This window comes from Protomyctophum parallelum (genome assembly GCF_964188405.1).
Source record: "Protomyctophum parallelum genome assembly, chromosome: 16".
Lineage (NCBI taxonomy): Eukaryota > Metazoa > Chordata > Actinopteri > Myctophiformes > Myctophidae > Protomyctophum > Protomyctophum parallelum.
In genome coordinates this window covers 24,558,651-24,581,876 of record NC_139711.1, presented here as the reverse complement: position 1 = coordinate 24,581,876, position 23,226 = coordinate 24,558,651, and the positions used below count along the sequence as shown (strand labels likewise).

Here is a 23,226-nt window from a genome sequence, read left to right as displayed (position 1 = left end):
TTATTATTTTATAAACGCATAACAGGACAAAAAACTAATAGCTAACCTATAAACAACGAGACGAGACGAGACGAGAGGAGAGGAGAGGAGAGGAGAGGAAATAGCGGCACGAGACTTGGAAAAAAGAGGAGAAAGTTATACGCTAGACAGTCTGGACACAAACCCCACCGTGATCTGATCTGACCTGACCTGCCTGGCGGGACGCTCCGACTCAACTACACAAGAAAGCAACAACTAAACAATAACAACAACTAAACATCAACAGCAACAACAACAGCAATTGGACTGACGCGAGATTTTTGCGAAAAGTGCAAAAGTTTATACGCATAATTATCTAATGGAGCATCCTCCTAGTGAGTTTTGCTGTGACACTGGAGTTTGAAATGACACAAACGAACAAATGGGACTGTAAAAATCGTTTAATCTACTACTAACCAAATATATATATAAATTATTTTTTAATCAATTTGATATAGTAGTATATTAATTGGAACTGTGTAGTACAATTCAATATATGGGAGATCATATGTCTGGTGTAATTTGACGCTATGAGCCGAGATTTGAAGGGTGACAGTGTGGCTCAATCTACGGCCACGGTGATCGTGGTCGGGCCGGACAGTGGAGACATGCTGGACGGGACCACAGCTGTGGACAAACAGCGGGGCTTCTCCTGTCCGGTGGCCGCCTCCAGAGAGCCTCAGCCCGGCGGCAACCATACCGACAGCCCGCCGACCCGAGCGGACCTCCTGGCTCCATCACAGCAGGTACGGGACCAAATAAATAAATAATAATAATAATACAAACAGAAAAAAAAAAAAAAAACAGAACGTCACTCCCAGATTATAAACAAAGTGTAACTAAATGGACCCATTTGGTTACACTTTGTACTCTGGGAGTTACAAATCAATATATTTCGTCTAACATCATCACGTGTATTTGCATAGGCTACATTTGTGATTTATAATAGGCCTGCACCTGCGGGTCCATTTGGGTTACATTTTATACACTGGCTTTATAACTTATAAATCGATATATTCGTAACTTGTATACTGTAAATGCATTTGTAATCTACAATGCACGCGTTTAGGCTACATTAGGCCTATTGGTAAATACTTGTGTATTTGTACATTCTGGGATTTAGCACCGAGGAATTAGTGCTGTGTTATTGATGTTTCGATTTGTTGAATTTCGTCTTATCGAATAATAGGGCAGGGTAAAACATGAAAAATGATTCAAATGCACAACATTATACGACATTTTCATTATACGAAAAAGAATCACAACAAAATGTTATAAAAGTATATGGCCTAATTTAAGTAAATGTTGCAACATGTAAAAGTACAGTCCGACTTAGAAGTATAGGGCAGGCCTATAGCTTGTAAAATGATGATCACTTTGAAGGGGGGAAAACTGCATGGTGAATTTTTTTTAATACAAATTGCATGCGATTCCTTCCAACACAACCATTGTACATCAATACAATTATCCCATTTCTATTGTTTCCGTGAGATTCGGTAATATAAAAGAAATCAACTTACATTATTAAATAACTATCCATTGAAAGCTGCTTCATTCGGTGTCAAACTGTTTATAAACTATTATACCAACTATTATTCAAATGCTTGCTGCATTCATGAGGATTGTGCCTCTCAAGTTGTTTATGGCTGTATGTTAGCCAGGCTATATTATTTATTGGTAGTCTTATGATTATTTCTGTAAATTATACAGTAGGTCCATACAGGACGCCAGAGAAGAGAAGGCACTGAAAAGACTTGTTTTCACCGCCAGTATATTATGGGATTCATTCAAATGGGATATCAACAGAATTATTGGAGGTTATTCCAGTAATAGGCTAAATTGTCAACAATGACTCCGATTTTGCTTGATGTAGTAGGCCTATATTTTGTATAGCCTAATACTCGCCTATTACTAATAATTATAATACTTATAATTATACACAGGGGTCTAGTGGACACAGAACAACCTCCTTCTCGGTTCTGGACATTTTGGATCCCAACAAGTTCACGAGCAGCCGAAGACATCACGCACACGCGCCGGGATCACGCACGGAGCACCGGGACACGCACGAGGAGGACCTGCACGAGCCGCCGGACACCTGCGGGGACGGCAGCGCGTGCACGAAAATTAGTAAGTTTACAATCAATTCGTTTTTTTTTACTAAGGTCACGCGTGTCTAAAATAATAAATGTATTCTTAATTTTGTAATCGTAATTTAGTATAAAGAAATGTACTGTGATATCAAATGGACTTTAATTTGTCTAGCCTATATATAACTTTAGTGTTGCAAGTCTTTCTACGCTTTTCTAAATTAAAATCTGTATATCAATTATCTAAATTTCTGGGTTCTCAACTTGGGGTTCGGGGACCATCAGGTGGTCCAAATGTGACCCAAATGAAGAGTTTGGGATCCCAGAGAAGGGTCCAATAGCTTATCAGTGATATCAAACTGGGGTCATTTAAATCCTCCCTCCGTCTCTTCGGAAGAATAAAGAAATAACAAACTTACCGGCAGTTCTGTCTGTCTGTGCTATACCTTTTAAAGTTGATAAAAGTATGTTTTGGCCTTTCTATATGGCGCTAATATGCTCTCTTTGTCCCATTTCGCTGTAGTCAATATATAGCCAACATTTTTCATTTTGTGCACCATATTTGACTCGATCCGCACAGCGAGCCCAATTATTAATCGCGAGGTGTCATAACTGTAAATGCATTCAATGGGCCTTTATAACCTAATAGGCCACCGGATAAAGATCCAACTCATTCCTAAAGAAAAACAATTAAAACCATTCGATGTGAGTTTTAATTGAACCCTAAACGAGAGTGCGTGCGTGTGCGTGAGACAGACAGACAGACAGACAGACAGACAGACAGACAGACAGACAGACAGACAGACAGACAGAGAGCGATCGATCGATATTCCATTATTGAACGGTGAATATCTGTTCCAGCCAGCTGCTACAGCGGGCAGTCAGCTATCGTCGCTGGAAACCTTGTATGTCCTATGCTATACTTTTCATTAAATGGGGAAGAGAACCCGTGTTCCAATGGACTTACAATTGTTTAGTCACAGAGGCTCTTGTTAATACTTTTCATTGGTTCAATAAAACACTTAAACTTTCAAAGTCAAAGATAGACAATAGCATCACAAAATCGGATCCCTAAGCTCAGCTCAGTGCATTGCAAGAAAAGTTACAAAATGGAGATAGGAGGTTTTTGCCGGATTATACCGACGCTATGTTGATAATGACAGCCCATTATACAGCCGTTTTAACTCACCAAATTTAATGTCTTCACAACTAATCATTATATAATGTATTATTTAAATTAATCTTACGATTTATTTCTATATGTATGCATGCATGTTCAAGCCTGTTGTGGAATGTTGGCTATCTATGCCACTTATATTGTTATAGTGAGCAGGTGGGTCACGATTACACACGGATTAAGGCGGATTTGGACGGACATAAATTAGACCTTCTCTCTATGCTCATCCAGAGGACATTCCGTTCGCAACTTCGCAAGGCAAACAAAAAGACAAATATATAGGCTACTATATAGGCCAGTCTATTTCATATATAATGTCCATAAACTTAAATAAACTAAAATAATAGAATATAAAACATTCTGCCCGCTATTAGCCAATACTGCTAACATGCACGCATTTTTAGGCTTATTAGTTGGCTTGGCTATAGCTATACATGTTGACCAACGGATGTAAAATGATCATTTTCAGGTTAGGAGTCAATAGAGATGCTGATAATGAGGCCATTGATAGCATTAAATATTGACACTTTTGGACGATTTGATTTGACTTGTAGTTCCTTCCATGTCACAGAAAATGTCATTATTCGATATAGTTGTCAAATCGTTCAACAAATTGCAGTGGCAGTTCAAACTTATCCGAAATTGAATGGATTTCTTATATTTTCTCTACCAAAAAAAACCGTACGGCCGGTAATTACTAGCCTAATATTAATAATAATAATAATAATAATACTACTACTACTACTACTACTACTAATAATAATAATACATTATTATTATCATTATTAAACAATTGATTAGTTGAACATCAGAAGTCAAATAATATGTATTTATAGGGTTTGCATATTTTTTGATATTTTGACGATGGTTTGCAGACCCTCGTGAATCCTTAATTCTGAGTGTATCATGGATACAAAAAGTATGTATTAAATTACACAATCTAATCTTTATAGAATAACTGAGATTTTACACTGTAGATCGAGGACCAAGAAAAAAAGGGGTATAGGCTATACTATAATAGCCTAATTTATATCACAACTGGGAGTCATTGAACTGAAAAAAGTTTGAGAATAGTTGATTAGAAATGTCCATTGTTTTCAAACAATCAACGCGTCATTTCACGGCACAACGGCATTCATTAAAGTGGTTTAATTAAACAATTCCATTTCACGTGTAGGCTCTATAGCATGATGTCATGTCACTTGTCAGTATAGGCTAAAATGTTGAAAACCTAAGCAAAACGCGGCAAATAATATACGCTAGCCCATGTGAATAAAACTTGTCAGGGCAGGCCATATAGGCTATACTTCGCCAAAACTAAAACGCAAATATACCGTTATCTGCCGCAGTGTCACGTATAGATGAGATAGGCCTATATTAAAATATTACATTTAATACCGATTTATTGTCACCGAGTTTATAGGAGCACAGACAGACAGACAGACAGACAGACAGACAGACAGACAGGGCCATGTGCGGTCACTCACGGAATTTGGATTAAATTTTATTATTAAATCAACAGTGTGCAGCAAAACTCCTCACTGTTAATTGATTTTTTTTGTAAACGGCCAGGTCCAATTGACATTTGTAAATTGTAGCCTATACTATACCTCAGATTTAACCACTTATAGCCTATTATGCCGGAGCCCCACCCCATAAGGCTCTTTGTACTCGGACATTGCATTGCATTTTATTTTATTTGAACGGTCATTGCTGCTTTTAAAACTACAACAATTTCCCCCCCTTTATTTAGAGGATATTTTTTATATCACCTATACGCACAACATGAAAATCTAAATATTTACATTACACATTAATTTATTAGGCCTAGTAAGCTTTACCTAAAACATCTCTAATCTTATTTATACACTTCATTTTATTATGTAATTTAAAATAATTTCCAGCCTTTGTAGCCTTATATACTCTATTTCCCTACAATGATAACCAGTTTTAAAAGGTTGACAAATAGAGAAAATACAAAGTACACTAAGTGTAATATTTGTAATATTTCTTCTTACGAGTAACAAGGGTCCGTGGACCATGCAGAGGTCCAAATGGACCCTTACGTCTGTAAATCTGTCAAATGGAACCACTCTCAGAGTTAAATAAACACTTTCTGTTTAAGGATGTAGGAGGAGTGAATTTGTATGGAAGTGGGGGGGTCCTTGAAATGAAAAGGCTGAATCAGGGGTCTAATGAGGGGGCGTGGCGCTCAGTGTCCTAATGACAGGAATGTCACCTAAAGATGACATGCCAATAATCATTACATTTCAGTGATGGACAAATCACTAAAGTAAATACTAAAATAATTATTCAATTATTTATTTTTAATATCAACATTTTGTTTTAAAGCACGTACTTGATTAATTTATACTTTACTCTTGCATATAGCCACTATATGCTACAACAATTTCACAATCTCTGAATGCTTTGCATGCTAAAACTTGAGAGGATACAGTAGTCGTTTCCATTACGACAGATTGAAAATAACTTAATACTTAATTGACATAACCACTTGAACCCCAGCATCCCTAAAATCCACCAAAAATAGCAAATCTACAAGCTCACAACGCAACACAATGTTGGCACGTAGTGAGCTTGTGGATCGGCTATTTTATCTAAGTAGGGTCTCAGTCAGGGGTATTCAACTGACAGTCTATACGGGCCAAATGCCCCCCCCCAAAAAAAAAAAAACCCACTTTGTTTTAATGCACGTACACTTGATTAATATAACTTGAGTACAAATTAAAAAGGAGCAACTTTCACTTAGATAGTAATATTTGACCAGCTAGAGTTATACTTTACCCCCTGAATGCCCATTCCGGAAGCTGTCTGTTCGTCATTTCCGTCCCATTTTCTTTTAATTAATTTTGAATTTCCATTTCTGATAAGCAAGTTACTGCAAAGAAATGGAAGTGGGGACGAGGCTCCCGCATGGTTTTCAGCGCTTCCTTTGCACAGACATTTGAAAATTGTGAGAGTCAATGGTCTGGCTGTAGAGTGAGTCTATCTCTGTACCTTAACTCAAGTACTGACCACTTTGATCACCACTATGCTGTGATGAGACCAGGCAGGTGGTTGGACTACCTCCAAACAGACATGCCACCCCACCACCCCACCTCCCCCTCCCCGTGATCTTTGGCGTCCCCCCAGTGTAGGAGAAACACTGGTCTGATCAACAGATGATAACAAGATCAAACTTGATTGATCTCGAGAGACATTTGGACACCCGTTAAACAGAGATATACAAAAGGAGAGAGGTTCATATTTAGCATAATAGAAGCACATACAAACCTAACACACATGAGAGCAGAAGTTCTGAAATTACTGTAGTCCATGTATTTGGGCCGCGGACTCGCATGTGAAAATAGTTGGTGCCGTGCAGAAACCGCCACAAGATTTGTGTTTTGTGGGGACCCTCCAGAACCCCTGCATTAGAGTGGAAGAAGTACTCTGATTATTTGAAATGAATAAAAGTAGCAAAACCACAATGTAGAAATAGCATTATTGGTTTCAAAATATACAGTACTGTATGAAATATAAACATACTCATTATGCAGAATGTACCACTTCACAATCACGTTATTGGATTGAAATTACTACATTAATGTATCACTATAATGCTGCCACTAAAGATGGGCTGATTCTAATCACTTATGTGCTGCTGGGATTACACTGTATAGACCTACAATACAAAATGTAGTCATCATGTATCACTTAATGTAAGTTTTGTATTAATCATCTAAATCTGAAAGGTAGTAATTAAAGATGTCAAATATTTATTATGGAGCAAAAAGTTGAGGAGAAGTACAAAGTATAAAACAATGGAAATAAAGTAAAGTTTAATTGTAATCAAGAACAAAACTTGAGTACCGGTAAATGTATACTGTACTTAGTTTATAATGTATACTAGTACTTAGTTTCTGCCACAGAGTATGGGTAACGTTCTGCTTTAGGATTATACCTAATCGAGCATTTCCACAACAATCGTAGAGACACAACCAAAGAAAAATGTCCTGATAGAATTGAAGTTGCAATGCGAAAATGGAAGCCATCGTTCTCACGATAATGAAAATCGGAGGACGGTTTCTAAACTGCCCACAGCTCTCCTATGAGACACAGACTGAGTAGAAAACAATTGTGCCATTTTATCATGATTATTAGTGAGGACCTATTATATGAAGATAGGTTGAAAAGTGGTGAAGTGTTCTTTCAAGTTCTCACAAGTGGATGAATGGACACATATAATTTCATGGTGTGTGCGTCACATGCCATCTCTGCATGTGGGGTACAACTGTAAAACAACAGCTTAGTGCTTAGTGCGCACGAGGACTCCACATTTGCAAAGCAATTCGTCACAAAAAAAGTGTGTCTGCCGTCATTTTATGTGAGATGATGAGATACTACCATTTATATCCATAACATTTGGTAGTCTGATTTTTTTTGTCTAGCTTGCACAGAAAATATTGGAATAAAGATTTCGACACAATGGTGTCTCCAATCCATGTGCTTCGCAAATGTTTTTGTCTCAGGTCACCCCTGTAAATAACATTTTCATTAGTTACTTTATAGAACCTTACATTTACTCAAGGAAAACTTGAGAGAATGCGGTAGTGTTTCCCATTACGACGGATTGAAAATAATTTATACTTGACATAACCATGAACCCCAGCATCCCTATTCTGGGTAGAACATTCACCAAAAATAGCAGATCTACAAGCTCACAACGCGACACAACGTTGGCACGATGTGAGCTTGTGGATCGGCTATTTTTGGCGAGGAGGTTTAGTGGTCCTTCTCACTATATAGAGGGTATAGAGCTATAGACTATAGATAGAGGGGCTCGGTCAGGGGTATTCAACTGACAGCCCGCGGGCCAAATGCCCCTGGAACAATTAACCCATTCTGACCGGGCACCCATTTTGGTGTTGGCATCATGTTATGCTTTAGCTATTGAAAAATAGCAGATCTACAAGCTCATATCGCGCCACCGAGTGGCGCGATACGAGCTTGTAGGTCTGCTATTTTTGAAAAATCGAAGACACTTTTAGAATCTGATCTCAGGTCAGAATGGGTTAATAATGAAACTGTCAGGATGTAATAGACATTTTTAGAATCTGATCTCAGGTCAGAATGGGTTAAAAAATAATTAATAATAATAATAAAACAAAACATTTTTTGCTGGCTAATGAAAGTTACAGGTATAGTGTGTGATATGAATTGATGATATTCACGTGTGTGTGTGTGTGTGTGTGTTTCCCTAGAGGAGGGCTACATGTACAGGGGCTCTGAGGACGGTGGATTCCACCGTGCGCCGTTGACTCCAGACTCAGAGGCCGTGGACGAGCCGTACAGCAGCGAGGAGAGCAGCTCGGCTCTGGTCGGCAGCGGAGACGGAGACGGCAGCATGAGCCACCACGAGGACCCCGACAGGGACAGCAAGAGCCCCTCCGGAGGAGGGGGGGGGTCCAGCCTCCAGTCCGGAGGCAGCCAGTCGGGCGGCGGCAACAAGCCCAAGCGGAAGCGCTCCGGCTCGGACTCCAAGTCGGGGAAGCCGCGGCGGGCCCGGACCGCCTTCACCTACGAGCAGCTGGTGGCGCTAGAGAACAAGTTCAAGTCCACGCGCTACCTGTCCGTGTGCGAGCGCCTCAACCTGGCCCTGTCGCTGTCGCTCACCGAGACCCAGGTCAAGATCTGGTTCCAGAACCGCCGGACCAAGTGGAAGAAGCAGAACCCGGGCGCCGACACCAGCGCCCCCACGGGGGGCGGGGGGGGAGGAGGCCTCGGCGGCTTGAGCCCGCTGAGTCCCTCGCCCCCCATGGGCGGACACTTGATGCACACGGGCTACGCGAGCCACCACCATCCCTCGGGAGGTCTGGTCCAGCTGCCGTTCCTGACGCCCGGCCACGCCGCCGTGCTCTCGCCCTTCATGCTGGGCTCTCAAACCTACGGCGCCCCGACGTTCTACACCACACACCTGTAGTGTGTGGGCTGGACACTCCTGCTTTTGTACCGAGGACTGACTCACGTGTGCAGAAGGCCCCGCTTTTTATACGTTATGATGAAAACACTATACCGTACACTGAAATGTCTACCCATGATACCACATGCTACTCATGTAAGACTGGACACACAGCCAACAGCCATGCGAGTGCACACATACCCCCCACCCCCACTCCCCACACACACACACACACACACACACACACACACACACACACACACAAACAATATATATACTGTAGCAAAACATCATCGACCCATGATGCCACATTTATGTATAGGAGTGGACTCACACCAGCACATACTGTACTGGCAAGAACATGACAGGCGAAGTATGTGCGTGCGTGCACGTAGATACAGTCAAATACAAATAACAAAAAAGTTGGACTCATTCATAGTTTCAAAGGCCTCAGTTCAGTTGATTTTATATTGACCTGTATTTCAGTTCAGTTGAGCAACCAACCAGCTTACTGTCAGCAGTGTTGCTTTAAGTACCTCTCTTCTCATAAACTGGACAAACTCTGGAGTCTTGAGGTAAAAAAGGTGCAGTTTCTTTTGTTTTATATGCTTTGTTGCATATAAACATTGCAGTGATTTCAACTTATTTTGATAGAATGTGAATATTTGCCAAACTCGGTGGTCAAATGTATATAGAAATGCTGGCATAAATCTATGTTCTAGCTTTGAATTCTGAATGCAGTTTGAAATGAAATAAAGAGACCCTGTAAGTTGATTTCTTTTAAAGTCTGTATAGAAACCGATCGTTCATTTACAACTTCTGGAATGGCTTGAACTATTGTAAGAACTGTGGAACTGCAACTGTAAATGTTTTTTATTTCTCTCTCATTATTTATTGAATTTGTTGCCATAAAGTTATTTAATGTATTGAGTCCTGATCATACACCTCTTTTGATATTTCAATAAGACGATAGTAAAATAGTAAGAAACACAAAAGACTATCATAGTGCAGACTTATTATCTTAATTAGAATATTGAAAAGTCTTTTTTTATCAATCGGAATTATAATTTTATTGTTTTCCGATTAAAACAACGTTTGGGAACTGAATATTCATGGGCTGTTCATTTGTTCATTCAAATACTTTTGCAGCATTCTCAGATCTTTATAGAAATGTTTTGTTGCTATAGTGACATTTATACTAGATTCTGTCCCAAGGTTAGCACACAGTGAGCAATACATAATATTCATCATTATACTGTAGGTTATTATCTCCGCCAGGCCGGAAGGCAGAGACGTAGAGATAAACTTTCACAATATAATTAGACTATTTTATGTAGACATAACCCTAGATTACTAGGATGCGTGATTTGTTTTAGCCTACAGGACCTATTGACCACTTTAAACCTGGCTACCCTATTTTGAGTCTCCCCAAATGTCCAATTAGTAGATCAACAACCTCATCAACAACAAGCAACACATTATGAGCGTGTAGAGCTTCTATTCTCACTATTCTGGAAATAGGGCTTAAGTGGTTAGTGGCTGACCTGATTTTGTCCTAAAATATCTGATATTGATGTCAACAATTCCCTCAGCACAGCTAGAGCCTTGTTGTGCTTTGTACATTTAAATTCCATTTCATTGTATATAGGCTATTATCCATTATCTGCCGCAAACCTGTATTTCTGGCGGTGGGTCAATTCTTATCAGCTGGAAACCTTCCAGATGGGATTTGATTGATTTCAGATTTATTGATGAAGACAATCGGCAAAAGAGAGCTCAGTTTATCGATTGTTGTCCCTGCCCGGATAATTGAAAACATCAACTTGTTACACCATACCGTCATTTAAAACCCTTTGCTTTGTCTGACTGTCTTTCTCTTGACAGGATGTGTTTTTGTTGCTTTTTCAATCCAACTAATGGCTTATATTTTCCCCCGTGACATTGTTCAAACTAGAGAGGCTTTAAACCACTTAAATCCTATATTTAGTTGAGCGGATTGTCAAGGGTGCTGTACTCAGTTGACCGGATTCTGAAGGACTCCATGTTAAACATGTTTGCGGAAAATCATGCATTTTCAAAACCTTGAAATTAAAAAACATTTAGAATCACCATCTAGAGTTTAACATATCAAACAAGAATATGAAATAATAATGATAATAACCACACTCAAAACCCACCTTTTCAGACTCAAATTCGCAACATAAATCCCAGATCCCTTTTGTTGACTAGTATTTCCTAATAAAGTTGTTGTAATTGTCCTACAAAACGACTTTGAATACATAGAAAAGCGATGTATAAATTGCATGTATTATTATTAAAACAGTAGCTGAAAGATGTTAGTTTAAATGTTAGTTTTGGTGGAATTGATTGGTTGTAATTTGACTGAATTAGCATCTGATCCTTAAAATCCTTATTACTAGTCCAAGTATTAACAGACTTCGTGTTATGTGCTGTACAGCAACAGTCTCAAACCTTTTTGGCCCAAAGGACCCATTGCAATATTTTCAATAGGATTACATTACCAACCACCCACAATGTAGGCGTCAAATTGTGTGTTGACGAAACAAAGTATATTGTACTTTATAGTTGCCTAATTATGGAGATATGGAATGAGTAATGTGACTGCATCTCATCTCGTTGAGACTTTGATGAGACAGGGGTTATGAGTTGGTGTCACATTAGCTCTGTGTAGAATTACTGGTCTATGAGTTAAGCCAGGCCAGGTTATCTCATTTCATCAGCTCGTTTACTCCGTGACATTGTGTCTAACGTTGGGTTTGAACCTCCAGCATTAGTGTTATTATTATAGTGTGTGCAGTCGAAAGTATTCATAGACTTTGGTTTATCACAGTAGCCCAGTGAAAGTTTGGGAGACCTATTTTAACACAGGGAAAGCACACACACAGGGAAAGCACGCACACACACACACACACACACACACACACACACACACACACACACACACACACACACACACACACACACACACACACTAACACACACACACTTGCCGCTAACCTGTCAGCCAGGTCTGCACTCTGCGACGGCAATAGTATAACTCTACGCATGCGCAGTTTGATATCCCATAGCTTGTGGGGCTGTAACCATGGAAACAATAGGTCCCATAGTCCAAACTCTGGGATATAAAAACTAGGGCTGTCAAAGTTAACGCACTATTAACTAGTTAACTCACAATCCTTTTAACGGCACTATTTTTTTTAACGCACAATTAACGCACTGTAAAGTTTGACAGAATGGTTGAGAGACACATGGCAATTTTACACTGAAGAGTTGAATAATTGTTAAACAGCTGCATTACTTAAGTTAATTTAAGTCTACACAATTAGAAAACTTAGAAAACATGTTATTTTGATCAACATGGCCTGTTATCTCTCGTAATGGTACCATTGGCCAACATCAATACTGTTCTTTAGTTTGGGTCTGGAAGGCTAAATGTCATCAAATGGTGGTCCGTGGCTCAAATGCAGAATAAATAATGGACCTTGATATGAAAAATCTTGAAAACCACTGATTTAAGGTATATTTAGAACGGATAAAAAAATATGCGATTAATTTGCGATTAATCACAGTTAACTATGGACAATCATGCGATTAATCAGATTAAATATTTTAATCGATTGACAGCCCTAATAAAAACACATAAAAGCTGAAAAGCACACAAACAACTTACTTTTTGAGAAAGTCAAATTATTACGCGCGTCATTATTTGGTGTATGCTAATGGTCGATGCCTGTTCGATGCCTGTTCAGATAAATTGCTCCAGCCACTGAGGAGAAGCGGGCAGAACAGACAGGGTTTTGAGGACAGGGTTTGAGGACAGAGGTTTCCACTATTATACTATATAGGCTATTTGTATATAGGATACCGGTATGTAGGATGTATCGTAGTTACGGCGGGACCCAGCAGACTATATGGATTTAGTTTCTGATATTGTTATCAAATTCTACTAAAATGTTTTAAATTACAATTTACAATTTAGGCATTTAGCAGACACTCTTGATCCAGAGCGACTTACATTTAAGCAAAAACAAAAGCATGTCATACATCACATAATAAAAAGTAGTTATCATGAATCGTGTATAAACTAAGAACGTAATAGTGGAGTAACTATGTCAACTATACATACTATACTATATTATACAATATGTGTACTATAAAGTGCTATGACTACATGAAATGCAATTCTAGAGCTGTCTACATAACGAGCTATAAGTCTGTCCAAAATACTATCTAAGTCGACATAAAATGCTATCTAAGGAGCTAGGCTAGGGCAAGTGCCATGGTGGAGTCTGAAGAGGTGGGTTTTCAGACTACTGGCGGAAGATTGGGAGTGAGGCTGCAGTTCTGACTGTGATGGGAAGTGCATTCCATAGTTTTGGAGCCATGGCTGTGATGGATTTGCATCTTCAAGAGCGTATCTACCTTGTAGGAGATGGCAGCAGGACACTGATTATAATGTAATGTAAATGTTGCAATACTCACCAAAACAAAGACTGTTGAACATCTACTCTCTGTGGTGGAAACACTCTCAGCCTCCCACATTCTGTGTAAAATACACCTTTTGACCAGAAAAGAAAATATTCCACGGCATGGAATTTTTTTTTAGTTACTCCACTGGTTTACTTTAAATTCTGTCACATTAAACTGCTAAAATCAAGAAAAAGAGAAAGAAAAAAAACTAAAGAACAAAACAGCCTTAGGAATTCACAATTAATTTATCATCAAACACAATTTTAGTCAAAACACTGCTCAAATATAAATACACTTATCTCATTCTCCACAAAGGGAGAATGACAAAACAGGACAAAACATCCACAATCTCAAATCTTAACAATAAAAGGATATTGACTAAATCAAGTGAAGATTCACACGCGTAGCCAGACAACTATTCCACAATCTCAGAAAATATCGAAAATATATCTTAAAATAAAATAATGTCCATGTCCGCTAAGCAGCAATCTATATTATGCTAAGATGATTTTGATTTATATTCGGATACACTAAAGATGACACGGAAGTGGGAAGGAGGATGTCAAATCCTCTATATGGCTTGATCATTTTCAGAGCTGTATGACGGAAGCATTTGAAAATTGTGGGAGGCAACAGTCTGCCTCGATAAAGGCACCCACACAAAACTACAATCTCATGTTGTTGAGATTGTAATGTAGATGTGCTATTTTCACTATTTTTGAAGGATTTCAAACATTTTGGAACAATTTCACCTATAATGACACTCCCACAATAAACCAAGTGGTTTAGTGTGTTTTCATAAATATTGAACCAATGAAAAGTATTAAGGGTATTAAAGGTTATTTCTTTTCTCCATTTCCTGAAAAGCAAGTCTTGGATATAAGTACATACTTCCACATTAAAGCGACAACATACACATGCATGAAGAGTCTTGCTGCTGTGGCCACAAGTTGGCACGGAACAGCATTTTGAGGGGGTTCCCAGCTACAATTTCTAATATACCGTGAGAATCAGTTAAACCACTTTAACCCTAAATTCATCGATATTTGAAAATAGCTGATTTACAAGCTCCATGATCTGCTATATATATATATATTCTTTTTAAATGACAAAAATGTTGGAAAATGTGAATACTTTTTGAAACAACACATATTTTGAAACGCCACAATGGTGCTTGTACTGTATGGGGCTCCCTGGAACAAACTCTTTTCAGATGAGGTGTCCACTGTGGGGTCCGTGGCATGAAAAAGTTTGAAAAGCACTGATCTTGGTTGTGACTGACGTGAAGGGATGGTGTGTCACTGACGTGAAGGGACGGTGTGTCACTGACGTGAAGGGACGGTGTGTCACTGACGTGAAGGGACGGTGTGTCACTGACGTGAAGGGATGGTGTGTCACTGACGTGAAGGGACGGTGTGTCACTGACGTGAAGGGATGGTGTGTCACTGACGTGAAGGGATGGTGTGTCACTGACGTGAAGGGACGGTGTGTCACTGACGTGAAGGGATGGTGTGTCACTGACGTGAAGGGATGGTGTGTCACTGACGTGAAGGGACGGTGTGTCACTGACGTGAAGGGACGGTGTGTCACTTGAGAGCATAGTTGAACTGGTTGGAAAACTTGTCATGCTTCCTGCTGTCAATTTGGGTCATTACTGCTGTGACCCTCCTCATGGAGCTCCTGAGATAGAGAGAGAGCGAGAGCACTTTTGAAATAGGGCTTAAGTGGTTAATTCACAACATTTTGTTTGGCTCCCGGGAAGACACAAAATTAGGGATGCTAATTGACATTAACCGATGGCAGTAGCCGATATTTATCTGTTGTTGATAAGCCTACATTTAGCATTGGCTATGTTGGTGTGTTGGTTATCTGTAGCCTACCAAAATGTAGATTTGGAACAGTTGTTGTATTGAAGATGTCATTTGTTTCCCTGGCACAAAAGGGGGAAATAAAAACAACAAAAACGAATCGCTATCGGCCAAGAATTTCCATATCGGTGCAACCCTACAAAAAATGCATCATTTGTGGATCTCTGTGTTAAACCTTCCAGACAACTATACACAACACACACATTACACTACATACTATATACCCGCAAAGGAGAAAGTCTGCAATGTAACATACTTCTAAAAAGCTTCTGTCTAAAAAGTAACATACTTGTTAAAAACTTTTTTCTCCAGGCGTGAGCGACTGGTGTTGGCACTCTGTTTTAGATCACTGAGGTTCGGGTACTTCTTCTTCTTCTTTCCTTTGCCTTTGCCCCGCCCCTTCCCTCGGCCAAAGACCCTATCGGAGCCCAGGTCCTCCCCGGTCGCCGCCTCAATGTCTCGCATCAGCTCAGGGTCGCGCCAATCTGAAAGAGACACGTGAAACATCAGCTCAGGGTCGGCCAATCTGAAAGAGACACGTGAAACAAAGCACTGCTGAGTTGCGGTAGAGAACAGCCTAGCTTGAGGAATGCCAAGCAAGGATCTTTTCCTTTGGGCTGTTCCCTTCAGGCGTCGCCACAGCCAATCATGATCTGCCTCCATCTCACCCCGTCCTTTGCCGCATCTTCTTTCACACCAACTAACTTTATGTCCATATGATCCATAAATCTCCTCTTTGGACTTTCTCTACGTCCAAACCATCTCAGTGTCTCCGGATTTATCATTTATCATTTAACATACATAACATGCGCTGTAGTTCTGACTCGTTCCTGATCCTATCCATCCTTGTTACTTCCAGAGAGAACCTCAACAATTTAGTCTCTGCTACCTGCAGCTCTTTCTTTTCCTCTGGAATATTGACCACAAGTACTTAAAATCACATGTCTCCGCCAGGTCAGGTAGGTTAATGTGGGCCAGCAATGTTCAGAATTCAGTCATTATAGAGGTGAGTGGAATCTGTAGAATTTGAAGATTAATGTTGATGAAGTTATTGCACAGACATTCAAACTTTAGATGCCAATCTTAGCCAATCAGGATGGAATAAGAAAAATCGAAAAAAAAACTGTCTTGATCACATGACTATAGTGATAATGTGTACCGATTTGCATGATGTTTTGACGAAATATGTGGAAGTAATATCAAAAATCACAACCGTGTGAAGTGAGGGGCGCTAATATATTAAAGTCTAAATCATGTTGATTAGGTGATGTAATGGTGATGTAAAACAAACGGTGCCAACACAAACATTAAACGCCATTAACAATAAAGAGACAATATGACGTAATGAGTTACATTATGATTTTCCAGTCATTGTCAATGGCGTTTACAAAACAAACATTGAACTAAAGACAAACATTAGACCTGTGTATAGGCTAATGTGAAAAGGGTGTGCATTTCTTCCTCTGCCTAGTCACGGGAATGTTCAAAGTTCCAAGGCTATCGCCGCCTTCCTGATTTGAGCAATTATGTTCAAGATGGCAATTCTTGGAGGAGGGAATATAAACAATCAGACAGATCCGTCTTGATCACATGACTATAGAAATAATGTGTTACAATTTGCGTGATGTTCTGTAGGAGGAATACAGATTTTTTTTTTTTTTTTAAGATCGGCCTCCTGGTGGCGTTATAAAAGGAATATGTGAAAAATGCAGGGCAGAGGTTTTTCTTTGGCCTCTAGGGAGTGTACAGTAGTGCAAAGTTTCACACCAATCCGTCCAGTTACAGGTAAAAACACTAATCTGCCCATTATAGCACCACCATGAGGCTGAAGACAGCTTTTTCTGTAAATGGCCCAACTTCGTGGAATGAACTCCAAAACTCTTTAAAACTGAGCTCCCTGCCATCCTTCGGTCAGTTCAAAGGAATGCTCTAGAACATTTTTCACCATGATTGCTCCTGCTTCAATTTATCTATTTTACTGATGGTTGTTCTGGATAAAGTTCCTTTGTAATTTATCCTGATTTATAATGTTTATGTATTGTTTTCTTTTACTGTATTTTGTGTATTGTAAACCTCGGCTACATTGGAAATGAGGGCTTGCCCTCAACTGTATTCCGAGTATAAATAAAGATGATGATGATGATTGAAATGGGATTTCTTACTTGGCATTTTGTTCAAAACAGACCACTACTGCAAACTTTTGAAGCCAATCTTGGCTAGTGGAATATGGAATATGAAAAATCCCACAGATCCGTCTTGATCACATAACTATAGAGATCATGTGTACCGATTTGCGTGATGTTTGTACAAAATCTGTAGGAGTAATGTTTTGCAAATATTGGCCTGCTGGTGGCGCTATAAGGAGTAATGTTTTGCAAATATTGGCCTGCTGGTGGCGCTATAACAGACGATGTGAGATATGTGGGCAACTGGTTCTGCTCTGTCATCTAGGGAGTGTCTTTGCACAGTTTAGTGGCGGTTGGTTTGGTCCAACGGTGACACACACACACACACACACACACACACACACACACACACACACACACACACACACACACACACACACACACACACACACACACACACACACACACACACACACACACACACACACACACACACACACACACACACACACACACACACACAGAAACATGCACGTTAATATTTTGACGCTAACAGAAAGATGTCATACCATAAGCCATGGTAATAAAGCATAGGATTAGGTAATGCAGAGTAATTACGACCTAAATGAAAAGACAATTCCCGGTAATGACGCTGTATTGCATTTAATTACAGATAAAGTGCTTGTAATGCAGAGCAATTAGGATGTAATTAGGATGTAAATGAAAAGGCCAGTTGTCTGCTGGCTCTCTTCCACTACTGTCTAAACAATGGCTCAGGGTCAATAACATGATGACAGATTTGCAGGCTCTGTGCTGTGCGTGTGTGTGTCAGAGAGGTTATTAATCAGCTATTTTGACTCTGTGTGTCCCTGGACCTTCAATTGTCTTCATCTCGCGCGCACACACACACACACACACACACACACACACACACACACACACACACACACACACACACACACACACACACACACACACACACACACACACACACACACACACACACACACACACACACACACACACACACACACACACACACACACACACACACACACGCAGCGGTTAAGCAGCTGTTGTGTTTAGGACAATCATTACGGACTAAAGAGGTGCACGCACACGCGCACGCACGCACACACACACACACACACACGCGTCGCACACACACAGCAGTCAAGCAGCTGTTCTGTTTAGGACAATCATTACTAACTAAAGAGGTGCCGCTCAACTCACGCACACACGCACAGTGTATGCGTGTGCATGTGTCCTCCATTATGTGGCCTCTGTAATCTTAGAGTGGCTTAAGTCGTCTCATTTGTCTGCTCTCATTCTCAAAGCCAGAAAGAGAGAGAGAGAGAGAGAGAGAGAGAGAGAGACAGAGACAGAGACAGAGACAGAGACAGAGACAGAGACAGAGACAGAGACAGAGACACAGACAGAGACACAGACAGACAGACAGACAGACAGACAGACAGACAGACAGACAGACAGACAGACAGACAGACAGACAGACAGACAGACAGACAGACAGACAGACAGACAGACAGACAGACAGACAGACAGACAGACAGACAGACAGACAGACAGACAGACAGACAGAGCGAGTCTTATGAAGTTAATCAGTGCTACAGCAGCGCTCTTCATTCTGTCAACACCTCTGAGCTGTTCCAGCTGGAGCCACACACACCACATCACGCGCACACGCACACGCACACACACACACACACACACACACACACACACACACACACACACACACACACACACACACACACACGTCATTCAGAACTCGTTCTCGGGCAGTGCCTGTCAGAACATTGTTCGACTGTTCTTGCACCTCCGAGATGTTCTGACTATAGCCGAAGAAAGTTTGGATGGTGTGAGTGGTCAGAACTTGAGTTATTTCCGTTTCCGCATTTAATCAGACCAGTGTGTGTCCAGTGGAAACCTCGTGTGAATCTGATCTCAGGTCAGAATGGGTTAAACAAATGTTGGACAGTGGGTTCTCAAAGCGGGGTCCAGGGACCACCTGGGTTCCTTGATGGGGTTCCAAATGGACTCGTATAGGTCTGCAACTCTGAGTGTATGGCATGGGGGTCCTGGACTCTGAGTGTTTGGGGGTCCTGGAAATTGCATTAACCCATTCTGACCTGAGATCAGATTCATACGAGGTTTCCACTGGACACACACTGGTCTGATTAACCCATTCTGACCTGAGATCAGGTTGATTTTTCAAAAATAGCAGACCTACAAGCTCGTAGCGCGCCACTCGGTGGCGCGCTATGAGCTTGTAGATCTGCTATTTTTCAATAGCTAAAGCATAACATGATGCTAACACCAAAATGGGTTCCCGTTCAGAATGGGTTAATAATTGCTAATGTGTAGGCCTACAGAAGGTCCTTGTTGACTGCCGTGTTTTTTCCGCATATTCCAGTGTTTTTCTTTTACCCTTTTTCCAAAATAATGGACCTTGAAAACAGTCGTGCCACATCAACTGAAGCAATTAAAATATGACTGTAAATGAAATATCCTCACGTGATAAATTACGTGATATCGGAATGGCATAGACTGGCATATACCAGCATTTTATGCGCCATTAACGGCAGCTTTTCCGATACTCGCTAGGAGGTACTAAGTAAGTAAGTAGCCTAAGTCAGAGAGGCTTATTGTCGGTATCAGCTAGGGTGTTTTCCCCGTTTCAATGCGCTAGAGTCTAGCGCTAGACCAATGGGAGATGGAATGCTGAGGTGGAGCACAACACCTACCATCAGCTCCCAGCACTTACTGTCCCTTTTTGGGGGGCATGTCATAATAGGTGCTATTTTTTGGTGTGTGAAACCGGTGTGCAAGCAAGTATAAATCTCTATGAGACAGTGAATATAAATACTGAAACAGAGAATGTGTCTCAAATCTAAAGGGTCCATCAACCAACCAGAGTCCATCTCTCCCTCTCACCGTGACATTGATTCTCCAAAACACACACACACACACACACACACACACACACACACACACAGAGGTGCTATTGTGGACAGTAAATGTGGATGGGTGTGTGTGTAGGTGTGATAGATGGACTGCTGGATCGATAGTGTAGTTAGTAACAAAAGATGCTATTTCACAATTCACTGGACAGCTCGCCATGGCCGCACGCACGCGCACGCGCGTGCGCACACACACACACACACACACACACACACACACACACACACACACAGACACACACACACACACACACACACACACACACACACACACACACACACACACACACACACACACACACACACACGTTAACAAGACACTGCAGGCAGCCAGTGGACATCCTGCAGATTGCTGAATCTCTTCTGAAGAGATTCGCACGTGCGAGCTGCACACACACGCACAATGCGCGCGCACACACACACACACACACACACACACACACGCACACACGCACTCACACAAACAGAAATATGATTGTTGTCCAGATGGGTGCAGAACAGACTATTACCAGATGGGTGCAGAACGGACTATTTTGAAGTATAACCAGGTAGGTTGCTGTTTTGTTACACAGTGACCTTTGTAGGGGTTTTTATGATTAATTTCAAACCTTTAATGGTGGAAACCATGGGGGCATGATAAGGTCATGTATGAATAGAAAAGAATGGTGCTGCTACCTAATTTGTGGTGGCGCTACCAACTGAAAAGGTAGGTGGCACCAGTTGGTGGTAAAAGGTAGGTGGCACCAGTTGGTGGTAAAAGGTAGGTGGCACCAGTTGGTGGTAAAAGGTAGGTGGCACCAGTTGGTGGTAAAAGGTAGGTGGCACCAGTTGGTGGTAAAAGGTAGGTGGCACCAGTTGGTGGTAAAAGGTAGGTGGCACCAGTGCTACCTGAGAAAAAGTTAGTCTGGAATCTTTTTTTAGATTTGTTTTGGGGCTTTTATGCCTTTATTGATAGTGAACAGTACAAAGGGGGAGAGAGAGAGATGGGGAGTGACACGCTGCGAAGGCCGTCAGGCTCGGCTCGGGAGTCGAACCCGCGGCATGCCGTCCGGCTGGCTTGGCAGCCGAGGTGCCCAGACAGTTGGGCTAACCGTCCGGGCCACAATGCCTCATACGTGCGTGTCCATGCTTTTTCTGATCCATCCGAGGTTCGGATGCAATTTGTGTTTTTGTCTCGCATCGCTCCCGCCATGTTAACGTTTCTGGTAAGGCGATCGTTACAATGGCGGCCTCCAGGTTCAGGTCCAGCTCCACAGTGAGAACCACAGTCAAAATGTAATCTCGCCTCATGGCGGCACGCTTAGATATTGTTCTTGCATTTGTTCATGCTTTACTGTAAATACCTCTGGATTAAGAGTGTCTGCTAAATGCCTAAATTGTACTTGAGCGGTGCCAGGCCTACTTGGAACGATGCAAGTTGGAAATGGATGCCCCACCCAGTTACTATGTCTGTGTCCCTTTTATACGCATATATGGAGTTCTTTGTCATGCATGCCCAAATATGGAGTCTATGCAGATGTCAGAATGATGTCAGAACAGGTCAACTCCATATCTGGAGATATAGGGGTGTCCAGAGCCTGCATGGGCAGAGGCTTTTGTGCTGGTTCTGGACAACCGGCTATCCGACGGACTCGACACCGGGCACTGCACTCCCTGAGGTGGTGTGTCGAATTTGAAGTCGGTGGGGCAAACGGCTCTCGAGTTACGTCGATTACACACACACGTACGTACAGACAGAGACTTGGTGCATTTATAGATAGATAGAAGATAGATAGATAGATGTACATAAACATCATGAATAAAGGTTCCTTTTCAGGAAATGGAAAACTGAACCTGCGTGCGAGCACACATTATGTGTGTGCGTGTGTGGGTTTCTTACCAGGCTGCTCCTCTCTCTTCCTTCTCTCCTCCCGTACTCTGTCCTCCGCTCTGATTGGTCGACCCTGGGCGTCACGAGGGATGATCACCCCATGAAAAGGACACTGGTTGGACAGACAGACAGACAGACAGACAGACAGACAGACAGACAGACAGACCGCCAATCAATCCCAATTCAAAATTCAGTGGAAGGAAGTGAAGCCGAATCAAATGTCAGTCCTGGCAGGAAACCCTGAGGTCTCGAGCTAAAAAGTTTGGGAACTGTGTGTGTGTGTGTGTGTGTGTGTGTGTGTGCGTGTGTGTGTGTGTGTGCGTGTGCCCCGGTACCTTCAGGCGGTCCTGCCTCTGACACAGCGTGCCGTTGGGCAGGGGTGCGTGGCAGTAGTGTCCGACGGGGGTGAACCTCCCGGGGAAGGAGATGAACCTGCTCCTGCTCTCGGCCTCCAGCTCCTCGTTCACCACCTCCTGGCCCTCCTCCTCACACGGCACCCAGAACTGATGCTGAGCTGCTGACCTGGAATTGCATCAGCACAATCATGTTGTCTAACTGTTGTCTTTAACCCAATCTGGGCAGGAACCCATTTTGGTGTTTTAAGGGGATTGTGACATAAAAAAAAAGGTTTTGGAATTGTTCT

At 41.4% G+C, this 23,226-nt stretch overlaps 2 protein-coding genes across 2 annotated transcripts in view; one reads left to right on the top strand and one right to left on the bottom strand.

Moving 5' to 3' along the window:
- Positions 1–548: 548 nt before the first annotated feature.
- nkx1.2lb (NK1 transcription factor related 2-like,b) lies at positions 549–9,268 on the top strand (the record flags this gene model as incomplete). The annotated part of the gene is made up of 3 exons (XM_083786241.1): positions 549–764; positions 1,962–2,148; positions 8,550–9,268. 3 exons carry the CDS (start codon positions 549–551, stop codon positions 9,266–9,268), a joined length of 1,122 nt encoding a protein of 373 aa, XP_083642367.1.
- Positions 9,269–15,207: 5,939 nt separating this feature from the next.
- The window catches only part of uvssa (UV-stimulated scaffold protein A), a 46,168-nt gene continuing 38,149 nt past the window's right edge, over positions 15,208–23,226 (bottom strand). Inside the window, exons 13-16 of the mRNA XM_083786240.1 lie at positions 22,919–23,105; positions 22,593–22,695; positions 15,896–16,091; positions 15,208–15,418 (exon numbers count right to left, since the gene is read on the bottom strand). Of these exons, the coding sequence (XP_083642366.1) occupies positions 15,325–15,418; positions 15,896–16,091; positions 22,593–22,695; positions 22,919–23,105 (580 nt within the window). The 3' untranslated portion in view covers positions 15,208–15,324. The remainder of the gene's footprint in view (positions 15,419–15,895; positions 16,092–22,592; positions 22,696–22,918; positions 23,106–23,226) is intronic.